A 13,731-nucleotide genomic window follows, 5' to 3' on the forward strand; every position below is an offset into this window, starting at 1 on the left:
TGCATAGGCGTATTTTCAAGTACCGAGCAGCCTCTCCATATTTTGGCTGAAATAATTTGTCAAAAAAAAAATATTAAGCGCAATTGGTGTCGCAATTAACGGCGCAAACATAGATGCAATACCCTGAAAAACAAGGATTCAAAAGAATTATGATTACTGATTGACTGCAATAAAAATTCTAAATTCAAAAAGAAAACCTTTTTCTCATGGTTGTTAATTGCTAGTTGCAACCATATGGTTCTATTAAAAAACGCCAATAATCACACTAGAAATTGTATAGATTTTTAATTTAATCTTCCATGAATCAGTCAGTATATTGGTGCGTCCCGTTGACTAACATCCTCAGCATCATAATATTTTCATCAATCATTGTACTTTACATTTTAAATGTATTGAAGTCTGACAAGTACACATTGTAAAAGACAGTAAGTGTGGGATATGAATACATCTGTTAAAGTTATGTATTAAAAGGAAAGTGCATATATAACAGATTACAGCCTTGGGAGCAAATGAGTGTTAAATGATCAAACCAGTATTTAAACATGTCAGTCATTTAAAAATCTGAATTTTGTGTTTTAGGACAGGGGGACAAATTAATAATGTACAAATCCACAAAATCAACCATCAAAAACAAATTAAATAGACCAGCCCCTTTTAAATATATTCCAGTTGTTCCTATGATCTCCGAAAGCAGAAAATGTGTATTTACACAGAGAACCGAACCAGTTTTAAAGTGTTCTTAAAAATTGCTTTTAATTTTAAGTTTGAAATTTGACAGCCTACAGTCCTCCCAGATGTAGGGGAATATGACGCTAAATAGCTTGTGTGTGTAAATTAAGTTTGACTAACACTATCCATTACTCACACTTACGGAAGCGAAGGACCTCTACTTCATTTAAAAGAAAATTGCTTTGCTGTACAAAGAAAATACAAAACCTACGAGAGTGAGCTTTTAGTTTCTCAACATAAAACACATGTACATGTCAGCCAAATTAAGGCAATGTGTCTGTTCTATGCTAATTCCACTGACTTAAAATAGTTCTTTGTTTAGACCGTTCAAGCACACTGGAATTACAAAAATAGTAAGAGGTGGGACGAAGAAACTGCATACGTTTACAAGTGGCCTCACCCAAGGAAAAATGTTGTCATACGTGTTACCATTACAGTATTGTCCCTCAAGACTCACAAGGGTGGTCACGGTTTTCTTTGCAAGTGAGCAGTTTGGCTTTTTCTCTTCTGTGCGAGTGTGCAACAAAAGTTGACATAAAACAATGTACTGTATTTGATAATGGTAATAAAAAAAAAAAAAAAACTTGGAACATAGGCACACTGCACAGAATGATTATATTTAAACTTGTGGTTTTGATCATGAACGATATAAACGTTGCAGAACAGCCTAACTATATCTAGTGCATATATTTAGTGTGAGCAAGAAAATAAGACACGGACTAACGCAAAAAGAAATTGAGATTCAGACAAGAGCGGGTGTCAGTGCTTGCACTAGGTGTATATGAGCTCAGCAATCTGTGATTATGGCCCTGTTAGATCACATGATAGAAAACAGGGGGAAAAAAAGTACTGCCATAACTTTTTAGTTGTGAGCTAAACAACAAGAAGCGCAAAGGTTGTGACAGAAAGGCCCTTTTTGTATGAAGTCAGATCAACGTTCCAGCCATTAGATGTGCACTGTGCCCCTACCAATCAGCTGAGCGGTGTCATCGTCAACATGGTGCCGCTCATCTTCTGTGTCATTGCTTTCCGAGTCCGTGTCCTCCTGGGGAGAATAATAACCTTCGTAAGCCAGGACGGGGGAGTCGTCGTCAACCGGCGAGGCGATGCACTGAGCGGTGGTCATCGTGGTGGCGGAATACACCCCCGGACTCCCAGAAGGGGAGCCCTGGTTGGATGCGCGAAGCAGAGGGGTGCGCTCCGAGTCGGCTTCGCCCTCCGTTCCTTCTTCTCCGCCCTGACCTCCGGTGTCCTCCTCAGATTCGGACTCGGAGTGCTCGGGGTTGTTGCGGGTGACTCGCTGTTTGCACACGGGGCACGTCTTCTTGGTCTGGGTCAACCACGGGTCCACGCACTTACAGTGATAGGCTGAAGAGAAATATTTTGTTTAAGAAAGCCTTACAAAATGACATGATGGCACCACATTACGTCTTTTCCCGAATGTCAACAACTAAAATTCCCAATCCATAATTGTCTTGACCCAGCATTGAATTAACCTAAAATAGGGATTAAACATACATAATATGCAAATCTATCCAAGTAAATTTAGGCATGTGTCAATAACTAAATCACTGTATAGAATCACTCTATACACAATGGGGTTCATATGATAAAATTACCATGTGAACAGGGTAAAACCCGTAGTTTGTCTCCTTCTTCATACTCGTCTAAGCAGATGGCACACACATCATAGTCATCCCCTGAAATAAAAAGTAAATACTTATAAAACACACAACATATTTACACTTCTTTTTCGTTTTGTTTTACCTTTAGTGAATTTGTGAGTAGGAATCCGCTTCAGTTGTTCCTTGGACAAGCGGTTTTTCCTCAGCCTTTTTCGATGCTGTGTACAGCGTATAACCTGAAAAACAACATTTTACAGGTGCTGTGTAAATTCCTGCAGAAACTGCACATTTGTGTTCAGACAAAACGTGCGTGACAGATTTATTGACTTCAAATATGCAGGAATGAGAAAATAGTCACTAAACTCACCAAGATAATTAACATCACCAGGATGATCATGACAATCACTCCGGTGAAGGGAATAAGGTAGTATGAGAGTGGGAAAGCAAACTCTGGCTTGAGAATCACGTAGGCTCTGCAAATTCATCGTAATAGGAAATTAAAAACCAAACACTGCTTCGAGAACTCAAAAGAAACATTGCAAGCAATATTGTGCATTTCAAATGTGACCCTTGCAACAGTTTTTCATTTTGCCATCTGTACCCTTGCTCTGGAATGATGAAATTCTTGAGAACTTGTGAGGCATAGTAGCTGGTAAACACTGAGGGGATGTCAATCTCCTCTGCAATAGTACCTAAAAGTACCCCCAAAAAAAAGAGAGAGATAGATAGACTGAGAAATGATAAGATTCCTTAACGTGATTATCCGTTACACTACTTACCATTGCTGTAGTTCATATTGAGCAGCGCATCAGAGTACATGTTGTGAACGATAGCAGCACTGTACCCAGCTTGCTGCGCATGCAGGACCTTTAAAAAGTGTCCCCCCTCATTAATTCAACTCGGTGACACAAAGATGCAGATAAGACTTGAACCATTACTGACCTTCCGATCAAAATTACAATCATAGCGTCTGATGAGAGCTATGAATTTAGTGATGTTGGCATCATAAAACGGCGGCAACGGAGGGGGAGGGTCAATTGTGGCACAGCCGTTAAGAGGCCGGGACTCCACTAAGACTCCCTGTGAGATCAAGACAAACATATTAAAGCGTTGTTTCCTAAACATTATTGTAGTCAATGAATAATTTCAGAGCAGTGGAATATTTCATGCAAGACACTTGATCATTTCTCATGACACATCAATGTTCCCTGAATTTCTTCACCATGATTCCTTCCTTAGGAAGTGGCGATCCAAACAAAGCAGGTAGATCCTCAAACAGCATGGTCATATTTCTATAATGCTGCCAAAACATAAAAAAAACACACACACAAGATTACATCCAGATACTTTTCATGGGTCATACATAAGCAACGGCGTGTGTCCAGATGCAGAACAGCATTACTTACAGCATAGATATATGCATGTGTGGGCAAGGGCGCTATGCAGCAGAAAGTGATGGAAAGGAGTATTATATGGACCCCCATCCACCACCCACCTTGCTGAAGCATCCTCGGATGGGTACGGTTGCGCTATAATCATGGAAAGAGGGGGAACTCGTTTTAGAGAATAAGTAAATTCAAGCAAAAGAATAATAATAATCAATCAGTCTTAATATCCTCCCGGAGTATGGTTGTCAGCTTGTATTTAAATTACTTGTACATCATATTAAATATTTTTAACTATACATTATTCGTCAATTGCTAAACAATTTTCACACATACTGTGATGCACGCTTGTAATCACTTGACGTAATAATCGCGTGTGACCGCCAACAGGAAGTGCACAACTATTTATAAATCCAATCGTAATCGTTTCAATATTGAACTCGCCAGGTTAACAAAATCGATCAAACATTCGCATAATCCATGTCAATGTTCACCGAAACAGGATAAGTACTTAGCATTGTAGCTAGTCAGCGACTTACCACGATATCTTGTTAATGACGCGGCGCCTTGAAAATGGGTCCCAGGTTTCCTCTTTTTTCTCCTCCTCACATGTCACTGTGTAAAATTATTTTTATTTAGCAATCTGGCAAAAAGAGGTCTTGTCCGTGTACGGAAAACGATAGCCAAGAAGGATTAGCACTAGCTGATGAGCGACTTGTTTTGGTAAATGTTCGACAACGCTTAAATCCTTTTCACGACAGAGTAGCCTGTGTCTAAGAAACAGAACTTACGCACGTAACAGGTGAGGGAAAATACAGTAGGATGATTTGTTGGTTTATCTGTAAAGGCGACAAAATTGCTCAGTTGTCTGAAGTTGCGTTCACAGGTTTGTTTGTTTGTTTGTTATTGCGGGCTAGCTTCTGCCTGGCCTCTTCTTTGTGTTAGCATAACTGAGTCACACCAGCATCGTGCACCACAGCGCGACTAGCGGATGTATGCAGTATCGCAAGACAACGACACGAGTTTGTAAAATTTGAAATCCCTCCATCCATTATCTGAATCACTTTCCCTCACATTTTGAAACATATATCAAAAGAGCTGCTGGAACAAGATGGAGGGAATCATCTGCACTTATATTGTATCATCTTGTTTTATATCAATGAATGCATATCAATGAATGAATGCACAGGGCAAAGGTAATTTTTATAACTTTTTTACAGGTAATCCAAAAGAACACAATTCAATCAAGTGGTGATGATCAATGTAAAATTTTACTCCATGTCAACAAAAAAATCACAAAATGCCACCGTATTCAATATTAAGATCATAATGTATCTTGAAGATCATATTGTTGCAGATGAGTAAATAAGAGTCATGTTCCACACAGCAATGTCTAGATGTTCTCTTCATGGACTGCATGGCTCCACTCATAGAAAATGAGACACGCAGCATCTACAAATTAGAAAGATAAATAACATTTTATCATTCATAAATAAATACAAGGCTACAGTTTTTGTGATCTTGAAGTGCATCACTCACAGGAAGCCTTTCCCGCAACCTAGAGGTCCAAAGAATAGCTCTGTTGGTAGACAAACCTTTCTACAAATGCCTTTCAAGGTGGGGCATGACCATGGAAAGGAAGCGGCCTCATTAACTACAACTGAAATCACACAGATGAACAATAGTGGAGACAAAATCCAAATGTATGGTGACAAAAGCAAACAAATAGGAGGATACCAGAACATACCATTCAGCAGTAAGACAAGCAAGAGGGTCCAAATCACCACACGACAGCAAGACATTGTGATTCCTACTTTCTGTTGCTTGGAAATGAGCATTAGGCAGGGTTTGCTCAGATTTTGGTCCAAGGGGAGGAACAACGGTAATAAGAAGCAGCAAACTGACCATTTGAGCAAATGATAAGGATGCCTTGAGAACATACCTTTGTTAATCCAATTTAAAGAAACAAGACAGCAAGCCAACGTGACTAAAAGATGTCATGAGACAAACATTACCAAGACGCCAAAACATTTTCTCCCCTGATTTTAAGATTTGATTATCTTTTACGTGGAAAAAATAATCGCTGGGTAGTCTTTTTTTTTTTCTCAGAAAATCTTGCCATTCCAAACTGCAATAAAAGCTATTGGTGATCACAATTATTTTCCTTGGTACAAAGATTACTGGCCTTTGGAGACAGTTTCATCAATGTTACATCAGTATTCTCCAAAGGGAGCTCAACTTTGTTTTCAACCCGTCCATCAGCTTTATTCTCCAGGCACTGCTCAACACACGAGGGACTAATTGCGTTCAAGAAGAGTGGAAACAGCAGACTAATAGGTACTAATGAGCATGTTTAAACTGTATCATGTGGGGACAAAACAACACGTCATCTGACACAGTATCTCTGTGTGTGCGTGTCTCTGTGTGTGTGTGTTTTAAAGCTCATTTGATACTTAAGTTACGTGATTTGGCCATTTAGAAACAACAGAATATTTACTTAAAAAGAAAGTCAAACACAAATTTTCTTTACAATATGTTGTATACACCCCACTAATGTAAACACAGCATTCGTGATTAATATCACATTTGTGGAACATGATTCAAGTATCAAAATCCATATTTTTATCAGTCTTTAGGGGCAGTTATCTTGCCGCCGACTGAAAATGACATCACAGCTTCTCAGTGTAACAACCAATCACGGCTCAGCTGTTTTCTGTTTTCTTTAACACTATCTCTTTAATTTTTATTCATTAAAAGCAATTGTGGCTTTAGTATCTTGCTCAAGGACGCTTAGTCACAAAACCACAACCTTCGGCTTGGGAGACAACCACTCGAGTGTCCAACAAATGCTGTTGTCAGATTAAACTCAAGGATGTCCATTCATCTGTCCTCCATTCATTCTTCTCTGTACCGTTGAGTTGGGGCCTACCCCATTTTATTTTAGTTGAGAAGCAGGGTACACCCTGAACTGATCATCAGACAATCATTACGTGGCCTACTGGTTCTTAAAAAATATTTTATTAAATTGCAAATTTTTCTACTGTAGATATTATTGTGTGTGATCAGAGCTTCGTTTTTTCTACATCGTTAATATTTAGTCATATATATGATTTTATTTATTTATTTAAGTATCATTTGAGCAGAGCAACACTATGTTCATGTTAACCAGTAAAACTGTCACATAGGACTTGTCAAGGGAGCCTGAGGAGGAGGGGGGGGGGGGGGTGACCATAGTAACAAGAATCTGACCAAGGACATCCAAACGAAGCCCATCTGTATGCTTAAAAAGACGCTCGTGCACGGTACGAACTCAGGTGCGTGGAGCGCAAGACCTCATCACAGGTACTATGACAATATATGAAAGTTACTGCAATCTATTTATGCTGCAATACAGTTGTTTGCTTGTCATGTCTTATCACGATTCCTCATTGATTCCTTTCAGGATGAAGAACACCACGACCCTAACGTTCACCATGACGGCATTCGCGACCCTGGAGAACCACAAACATGTGTTCTTTACTCTCTTCTTCTTCCTCTATATTGTCACTATCTTCCTCAATTTACTCCTGATCAGCACCATCCACCAATGCAAACAGCTGCACCAGCCTATGAATATTTTTGCATGTATGTTATGTTTCAACGAAATCTACGGGAGTAGCGCGTTGCTGCTTCCGGTTATGAGCATCCTTTTGTCGAAGACGCATGCAATCAGCGTCAACGCGTGCCTCGCTCAAGTCTTCTTCTTGCATACATTTGCAGCTTCCGAGTTGTGCATACTCGCCCTCATGAGTTACGACCGATATGTTGCCATCTGTTTCCCTCTTCACTATCACACCATCATGACTCCTTCCAGGATCTACAAACTGATTGCAGTTGTGGGCCTTTATCCGTTTGTTGTATTTTCTTCTTATTTTAGTCTCACACTGCGGCTGAGTTTTTGTGGGAAATTCATACCCAAGCTATACTGTGTCAATATGGAATTAGTCAAAAATGCATGTTCAAACGCATCCCTCATAAGTATTGTTGGGCTTGGGCTTGTTGTGTTGTTTTTGTTCCCTCAGCTGATAATGATTATTTTCTCCTATGCACAGATAATCAGAGTTTGTAAGAAATTATCTAAAGACTCCCAGGTTCTTGCACTTAAAACATGCGTGCCACATTTATGTTCTGTTTTAAACTATAGCATTGCGTCCCTGTTTGAAATTGTTCAGACTAGGTTTGATATGAGTTATGTTGCGATTGAAGCGCGGATCTTCTTGTCAATGTATTTCGCCATCATTCCACCTGTCACCAACCCGCTGCTATACGGACTCGGAACGTACCTTGTTCGAGTTCAAATTATAAAACTGTGTGTTAAATATAAACTCCTTTCATTAAAATTTGCAAAAAGGATCATTCCAACCGAGACTTTTACTGTGAGCAAGCAATAAATGTTTTTTTTATGAATTATATTATGCCTGATGTGGTTACATAAGATTTTTTTTAATTAGTACTACAATTTGTTGTTATATTTGTTTGTTTGTGTAGACATCTTTTGAGTCACCAATCAAGTTGTGTTTTTACTCATTGGGATTAAATCAATCCTTATTTCCTTAAACCAGTTTAAAAGTAAAAGTGGCCTATCTAAACTGAAATTGATTTTAGATTCAACTCATGCGTTCATACTTATTTTACTTGTTTTATGCACAAATTTCTTCATGAATAAGACACCGGTCGATATATTCAAAGTTTATGATCAAGAATAAATAAACCTGTGATTAAAATTGCATTTTATCTGTCTTCTTTGTTTTTATAGTCCAAACTGAATGTTTTGCACATCAAGTAAAAATATAAACTTATTTTTTGTGAGTTTCACAACAGAAAACTTTCCAGGTAAAATCCCAAAACACCTTGTTGATTATAAAAGTAAGGTCTGGCGACAGTGAATGTTGCAAACACTTATCGCATTAGATTATACCAAATACAAAACAATATCTCATGGTTAAAGATTAAAACAAACTAAGTAATAAGTAAGTCCCACCAATCAAATTGATATGTAGCAAACACACACTGTACAAAGAAAACATAAACAAAGAACAGTGGAGGAAAGACGCATCGAGGGAGTTTGGGGATGGCAAACTTGTGTGACCATAGCAACAAGAATCCAACAATGTACCGGGAACAACAAAGCAAGCCCACCTCGAGTAAGCTTAAAAAGATGCCCTCGCACGGGATGAGCTCAGGCGCTCGGAGCGGAAGATACCAACTCACACAGGTACGCTCAACCAATATTTAGAATCGACTGCGGTCGACTGAGCTTCTGCTGTATTCATCATGAAATGTTTACGTGATCAGCATTTCTCATTTTGGTTCCTTTCAGGATGGAGAACACGACGCTAACGTTCACCCTGACTGCATTTGCCTCTCTGCAGAAATACAAGCACGTGTGGTTTCTTTTTTTCTTCACGCTTTATGTTACTGCCATGTTCCTTAATTTACTCTTGGTCAGCGTTATTCACCAAAACAATCAGTTGCATCAACCTATGAATATTTTTGCATGTATATTATGTATCAACGAGCTCTGCGTCTGCACCGCGTTACTGATTCCGGTGATGATCTTCCTCCTGTCAAAGACGTACGAGATCAGCGTCAACTGGTGCATTACTCAGCTTTTCTTCCTGCACTCGTATGTGACTTCTGAGTTTACGATACTCGCTCTTATGGGTTACGACCGCTATGTCGCCATCTGTTACCCGCTCCACTATCACGCCATTATGACCCAGTCAAAGGTCAACAAACTGGTTGCATTTCTGGGGTTCTATCCATTCATTCCATTTGCATGTTTTTACTCTGCCACTCTGCAGCTGGATTTTTGTGGCAAAGAGATAGTAAAGATGTACTGTGTCAATATCCAACTTCTCAAAAACGCATGTTCAGTTCCATCCTATGTGGATATTTTGGGCCTTGCGCTTGTACCCGTGATGAACGGCCCTCAGCTGATCATGATTTTCTACTCCTATGTTCAAATATTAAGAGTTACAAATAAAGTATCAAAACAATGTCAAGTTAATGCTCTTAAGACGTGCTTACCGCATTTATGTTCCATTTGCAATTTTAGCATAGCCGCCTTTTTTGAAATTGCCCAGAACAGGATCGATATGAGTCATGTTGCGATCGAAGCACGGCTCTTCTTGTCAATGTATTTTGCTGTCATTCCGCCTGTCGCCAACCCGCTGCTGTACGGACTCGGGACATCTCATGTTCGAGTTCAGATTATAAAACTGTGCATTAAATACAAGATCCTGCCATCAAAGAAAGCAAAGAAGGTCATTCCAACTGAGACTTTGACTTCTAACAAGAACTGTGTATGTTAACTCAATGATTCAACATTTATGTCCACAATCCGGAATAAACGTAAAAATACACTATCAAAATGGAAATAATGATTTTCAGATGCAACTCATGCATTCTTTATTTACTTTTATTTCTTGTAATAAACAGCGTGTAAATATCATAAAGCGATAACTTCTTTGTGATTAATTGTGGTATATACCACATATAACGCCTGTCACTATATCTTTGATGTTTATGATCCAGAGTAATTAAATAAATATTTGATTAAAACTGTCTTCATCATTTGTCATTTTCAAACTGAATATGTGCACAATTTAATAACTTTCCACGTATGTGGTGCTGCAAAGGAAGAATCATATAAAAGAAATTGGAATATATATTGTACAAATAATAATATGGAACCCTTCTGACAGAAACCGATCCACATTTTACTTATCAGGACAAAAGTGTATTATAGCTAACGTACGAGAAATACCTCATTGATTATGATGATTATCTGTTATTTAAGAAAGCATAACATACATTATGCTCATTAGTAGACTGTCAATGCCTTTGGGAGCAATTAGGAACCTTTTAATTAGGACGATGAGACCCGATCTAGGGAACGGACAACACTTGGAGGAAATGTTTTTGTAATGTTGATGTAACAAATGATAACTTATGTTAGCATTGAATTCATCTCAGGGCAAGAAGGAAATGAAAAAAAACTAATGTCTTTTAGGTGCATTGATGCTGAGCTACATTGTTGGTTTTAAATGAATTTTAAGCAAGATTATGTTAAATTTGCACAACAGACTACTATTCTTCGACTCATATGACAATATGAAATATGTAAAGCAACATTAATATATTCTGAGAGCAAGAGTAATGAATCAGAATCAGCTTTATTAACCAAGTTTGTGCATGCCAAACAGGGAATTTGACTCCGGTTGGTCTCAGCGCAGACTTTAAGACAGGAGGGGGACAGGCCGTCTGGGCCTTGTGCCTTCCTGACCTTTTGTCTCCGGAACATCTGACACACGTCTTCCTCACGGATCTGAAGTGCAAAAAAAAGAGAGTAGGTGTTAACACTGATGGATGAACAGGGTGTGGATGTTGATTGTGATGCAGGAGGTGGACCGTTCAAACTTGCAGTAAAACCTGTTTAGCTGGTTTGCAAGCCTGGGGTTCTCCACAGGACGGGGGGGATGGTCTCCTGAAACCCGTGGTGCTCTGCAGGCCTTTTCATACTGATGAGGGATCAGGGTTGGTAGAGAGGTGTCTCTCCATGTCACAATCTACATCAGTAATCAGGCCCAAAGATGTACATTGTAAAATACATCTTCTTTCTATAGGCAAAAAAAACACAAAACCGTTGAAATACTTCCGGGTTATTTTTCTTTTTAATTTACAATGTTAATTAGTATCATGTGCCGCCACCTAGCGGAATAAGTGCAATCTAAAATAAAGAACAAAATTATAGAAAAAAAACATCTGCCAAATAGCAGGAAGAATATACGTAGAATTAAACCCAACATGTAATCACTAATCCCATCTTTGTAAAACGAACAATATTTGTAACATTCACTCGACAAATTATTTATTTGAGTGTCGCATCACTCACGTGCATTTTTTTCTTTCTTCAATAATAACGTGTATTTATTCTAAGAGTGTTCCCTAGTTGTTCCATTACTATTTACAGCCATGACTAGATACATCCATACAGTTTACCCCCCAACAACTTTAAGAGAAATGTTTGACTTTGTAGGCTCCTAATCATGCAAACCATTAAAGCAAGACCATTAACCAGTAAAACTGTCACGCAGAACCTGTCAAGGGAGCCCGGGTGGAGGAGGGGGTTTGGGGGGTGACCATAGTAACAAGAATTTGACCATGCAAGAACAGCAAACCAAGCCCATTTTGTGTAAGCATAAAAAGACGCTCGTGCACGGCACAAGCTCAGGAGCGTGGAGCGGAAGACGCAATCTCAGGTATTCCAAACTATAACGAAACATGATCATATAACAATCTTTATAATGCCTTTCAGGATGAAGAACACCACGACGCTAACCTTCACCCTGATGTCATTCGCGACCCTGGAGAACCACAAACACGAGTTTTTTACTCTTTTCTTCTTCCTCTATATTGTCACCATCTTCCTCAATTTACTCCTGATCAGCGTCATCCACCGATGCAATCAGCTGCACCAGCCTATGAATATTTTTGCATGTATGTTATGTTTCAACGAAATCTACGGGAGTAGCGCGTTGCTACTTCCCGTTATGAGCATCCTCTTGTCGAAGACACACGCAATCAGCGCCAACATGTGCTTCGCTCAGGTCTACTTCTTGCACACATTTGGATCTTCCGAGTTGTGCATACTCGCTCTCATGGGTTACGACCGCTATGTTGCCATCTGTTCCCCGCTTCACTATCACACCATCATGACTCCTTCCATGATCTACAAACTGATTGCAGTTGTGGGCCTTTATCCGTTGATTGTATTTGGTTCTTTTTTCAGTCTCACTCTACGGCTGAGTTTTTGTGGGACAGTCATACCGAAGCTTTACTGTGTCAACATGGAATTGGTCAAAAACGCATGTTCAAGCACAACCCTCATAAGTATTGTTGGGCTTCTGCTTATTGGGTTGCTGGTCTGCCCTCAATTAATCATGATTGTTTTCTCCTATGTACAGATATTCCGAGTTTGTAAAAAATTATCTAAAGACTCCCAGGTTCATGCGCTTAAAACATGCGTGCCACATTTATGTTCCGTTTTAAACTATAGCATTGGAGCCCTGTTTGAAGTTGTTCAGACTAGGTTCGATATGAGTCATGTTGCGATCGAAGCGCGGATCTTCTTGTCAATGTATTTCGTCATCATTCCACCTATCGTCAACCCGCTGCTATACGGACTCGGAACGCATCTTGTTCGGGTTCAGATTATAAAGCTGTGTATTCTATACAAGATCATACCATCAAACATATCAAAGAGGATAATTCCAAATGAAACTTTTACTACTAACTAGCAAAAGTGTTTTATTTTTGTGTACACATAATTTAAGCAGCAAATCGACGTGTATTAATTCATTTTTGATTAAATCAATATTTATTTCCTAAAACCCGTAACATAATAAACAGTGTGTAAATATCATATTTAGCCCACGTGAAAAAGTATGAGTAAGTAAATGTGTAATTAAAATTACATTGTCTTTGTCATTTGTATCTATCGAACTGAATATCATTTGCATGAATTGTGCCAGTTCTATTTTTTTTAGTGTATTGAAATAATTTCCTCTTACTTTGAATATAAGCACTTTTGTTTTTAAATGATTTTTAAGAGAGATTCTAATAAATCTGCAGAAACGACTGATTCAAATGATTCACCCAAAGTATCACCCAAATACCTTTTTATAGATGTCCGTAATCCTTTGTCTTTGAAAAGGACGTGTTGGGAGCTCCTCGCCGTCTATAAAATAAAAGAATACTGTGATTTTCACTCTGATATTTTTCAGAGTATGATTAGCACAAAATTGTGCTAAAGACCCATTACAGTTTTTCATACAATCTGCAAAATTCTTTCTGTACATTATTGCTACCTTCTTATTCTGCACTTCTGTGTCTAGCTAGTGTTTAAGAATAGCAACTTGACATATAATCATGAGAAAAACACATCTTTT

The 13,731-nt window shown here is 38.7% G+C and overlaps 4 protein-coding genes across 5 annotated transcripts; 3 read left to right on the plus strand and 1 right to left on the minus strand.

Annotated features, from left to right (window-relative positions):
- Positions 1-270: 270 nt before the first annotated feature.
- On the minus strand, positions 271-4,695 carry rnf167 (ring finger protein 167). 2 transcript variants are annotated; one of them, XM_061300320.1, is made up of 11 exons: positions 4,535-4,695; positions 4,279-4,354; positions 3,761-3,883; positions 3,577-3,654; positions 3,297-3,434; positions 3,134-3,221; positions 2,956-3,046; positions 2,722-2,827; positions 2,497-2,590; positions 2,349-2,429; positions 271-2,097 (listed from the first exon to the last, which is right to left on the minus strand). In XM_061300320.1, exons 3-11 carry the CDS (start codon positions 3,860-3,862, stop codon positions 1,676-1,678), a joined length of 1,200 nt encoding a protein of 399 aa, XP_061156304.1. In that variant the 5' UTR covers positions 3,863-3,883; positions 4,279-4,354; positions 4,535-4,695; the 3' UTR covers positions 271-1,675. The 2 variants fall into 2 exon arrangements, with proteins under 2 accessions (XP_061156304.1, XP_061156302.1); XM_061300318.1 differs by having other exon boundaries at positions 4,531-4,693.
- A 2,487-nt stretch (positions 4,696-7,182) lies between these two features.
- LOC133168524 (olfactory receptor 52Z1P-like) lies at positions 7,183-8,169 on the plus strand. Its single transcript, XM_061300136.1, has one exon. It carries the CDS (start codon positions 7,183-7,185, stop codon positions 8,167-8,169), a length of 987 nt encoding a protein of 328 aa, XP_061156120.1.
- Positions 8,170-9,099: 930 nt separating this feature from the next.
- Positions 9,100-10,092, plus strand: LOC133168525 (olfactory receptor 52Z1P-like). Its single transcript, XM_061300137.1, has one exon. The coding sequence runs from the start codon at positions 9,100-9,102 to the stop codon at positions 10,090-10,092; it is 993 nt and encodes a 330-aa protein (XP_061156121.1).
- A 1,943-nt stretch (positions 10,093-12,035) lies between these two features.
- Positions 12,036-13,080, plus strand: LOC133168526 (olfactory receptor 52K1-like). Its single transcript, XM_061300138.1, has one exon. The coding sequence runs from the start codon at positions 12,088-12,090 to the stop codon at positions 13,078-13,080; it is 993 nt and encodes a 330-aa protein (XP_061156122.1). The 5' UTR covers positions 12,036-12,087.
- Positions 13,081-13,731: the final 651 nt, after the last annotated feature.

The sequence above is a fragment of the Syngnathus typhle genome, linkage group LG15 (assembly GCF_033458585.1).
Source record: "Syngnathus typhle isolate RoL2023-S1 ecotype Sweden linkage group LG15, RoL_Styp_1.0, whole genome shotgun sequence".
In the NCBI taxonomy this organism is placed as follows: Eukaryota; Metazoa; Chordata; class Actinopteri; order Syngnathiformes; family Syngnathidae; genus Syngnathus; species Syngnathus typhle.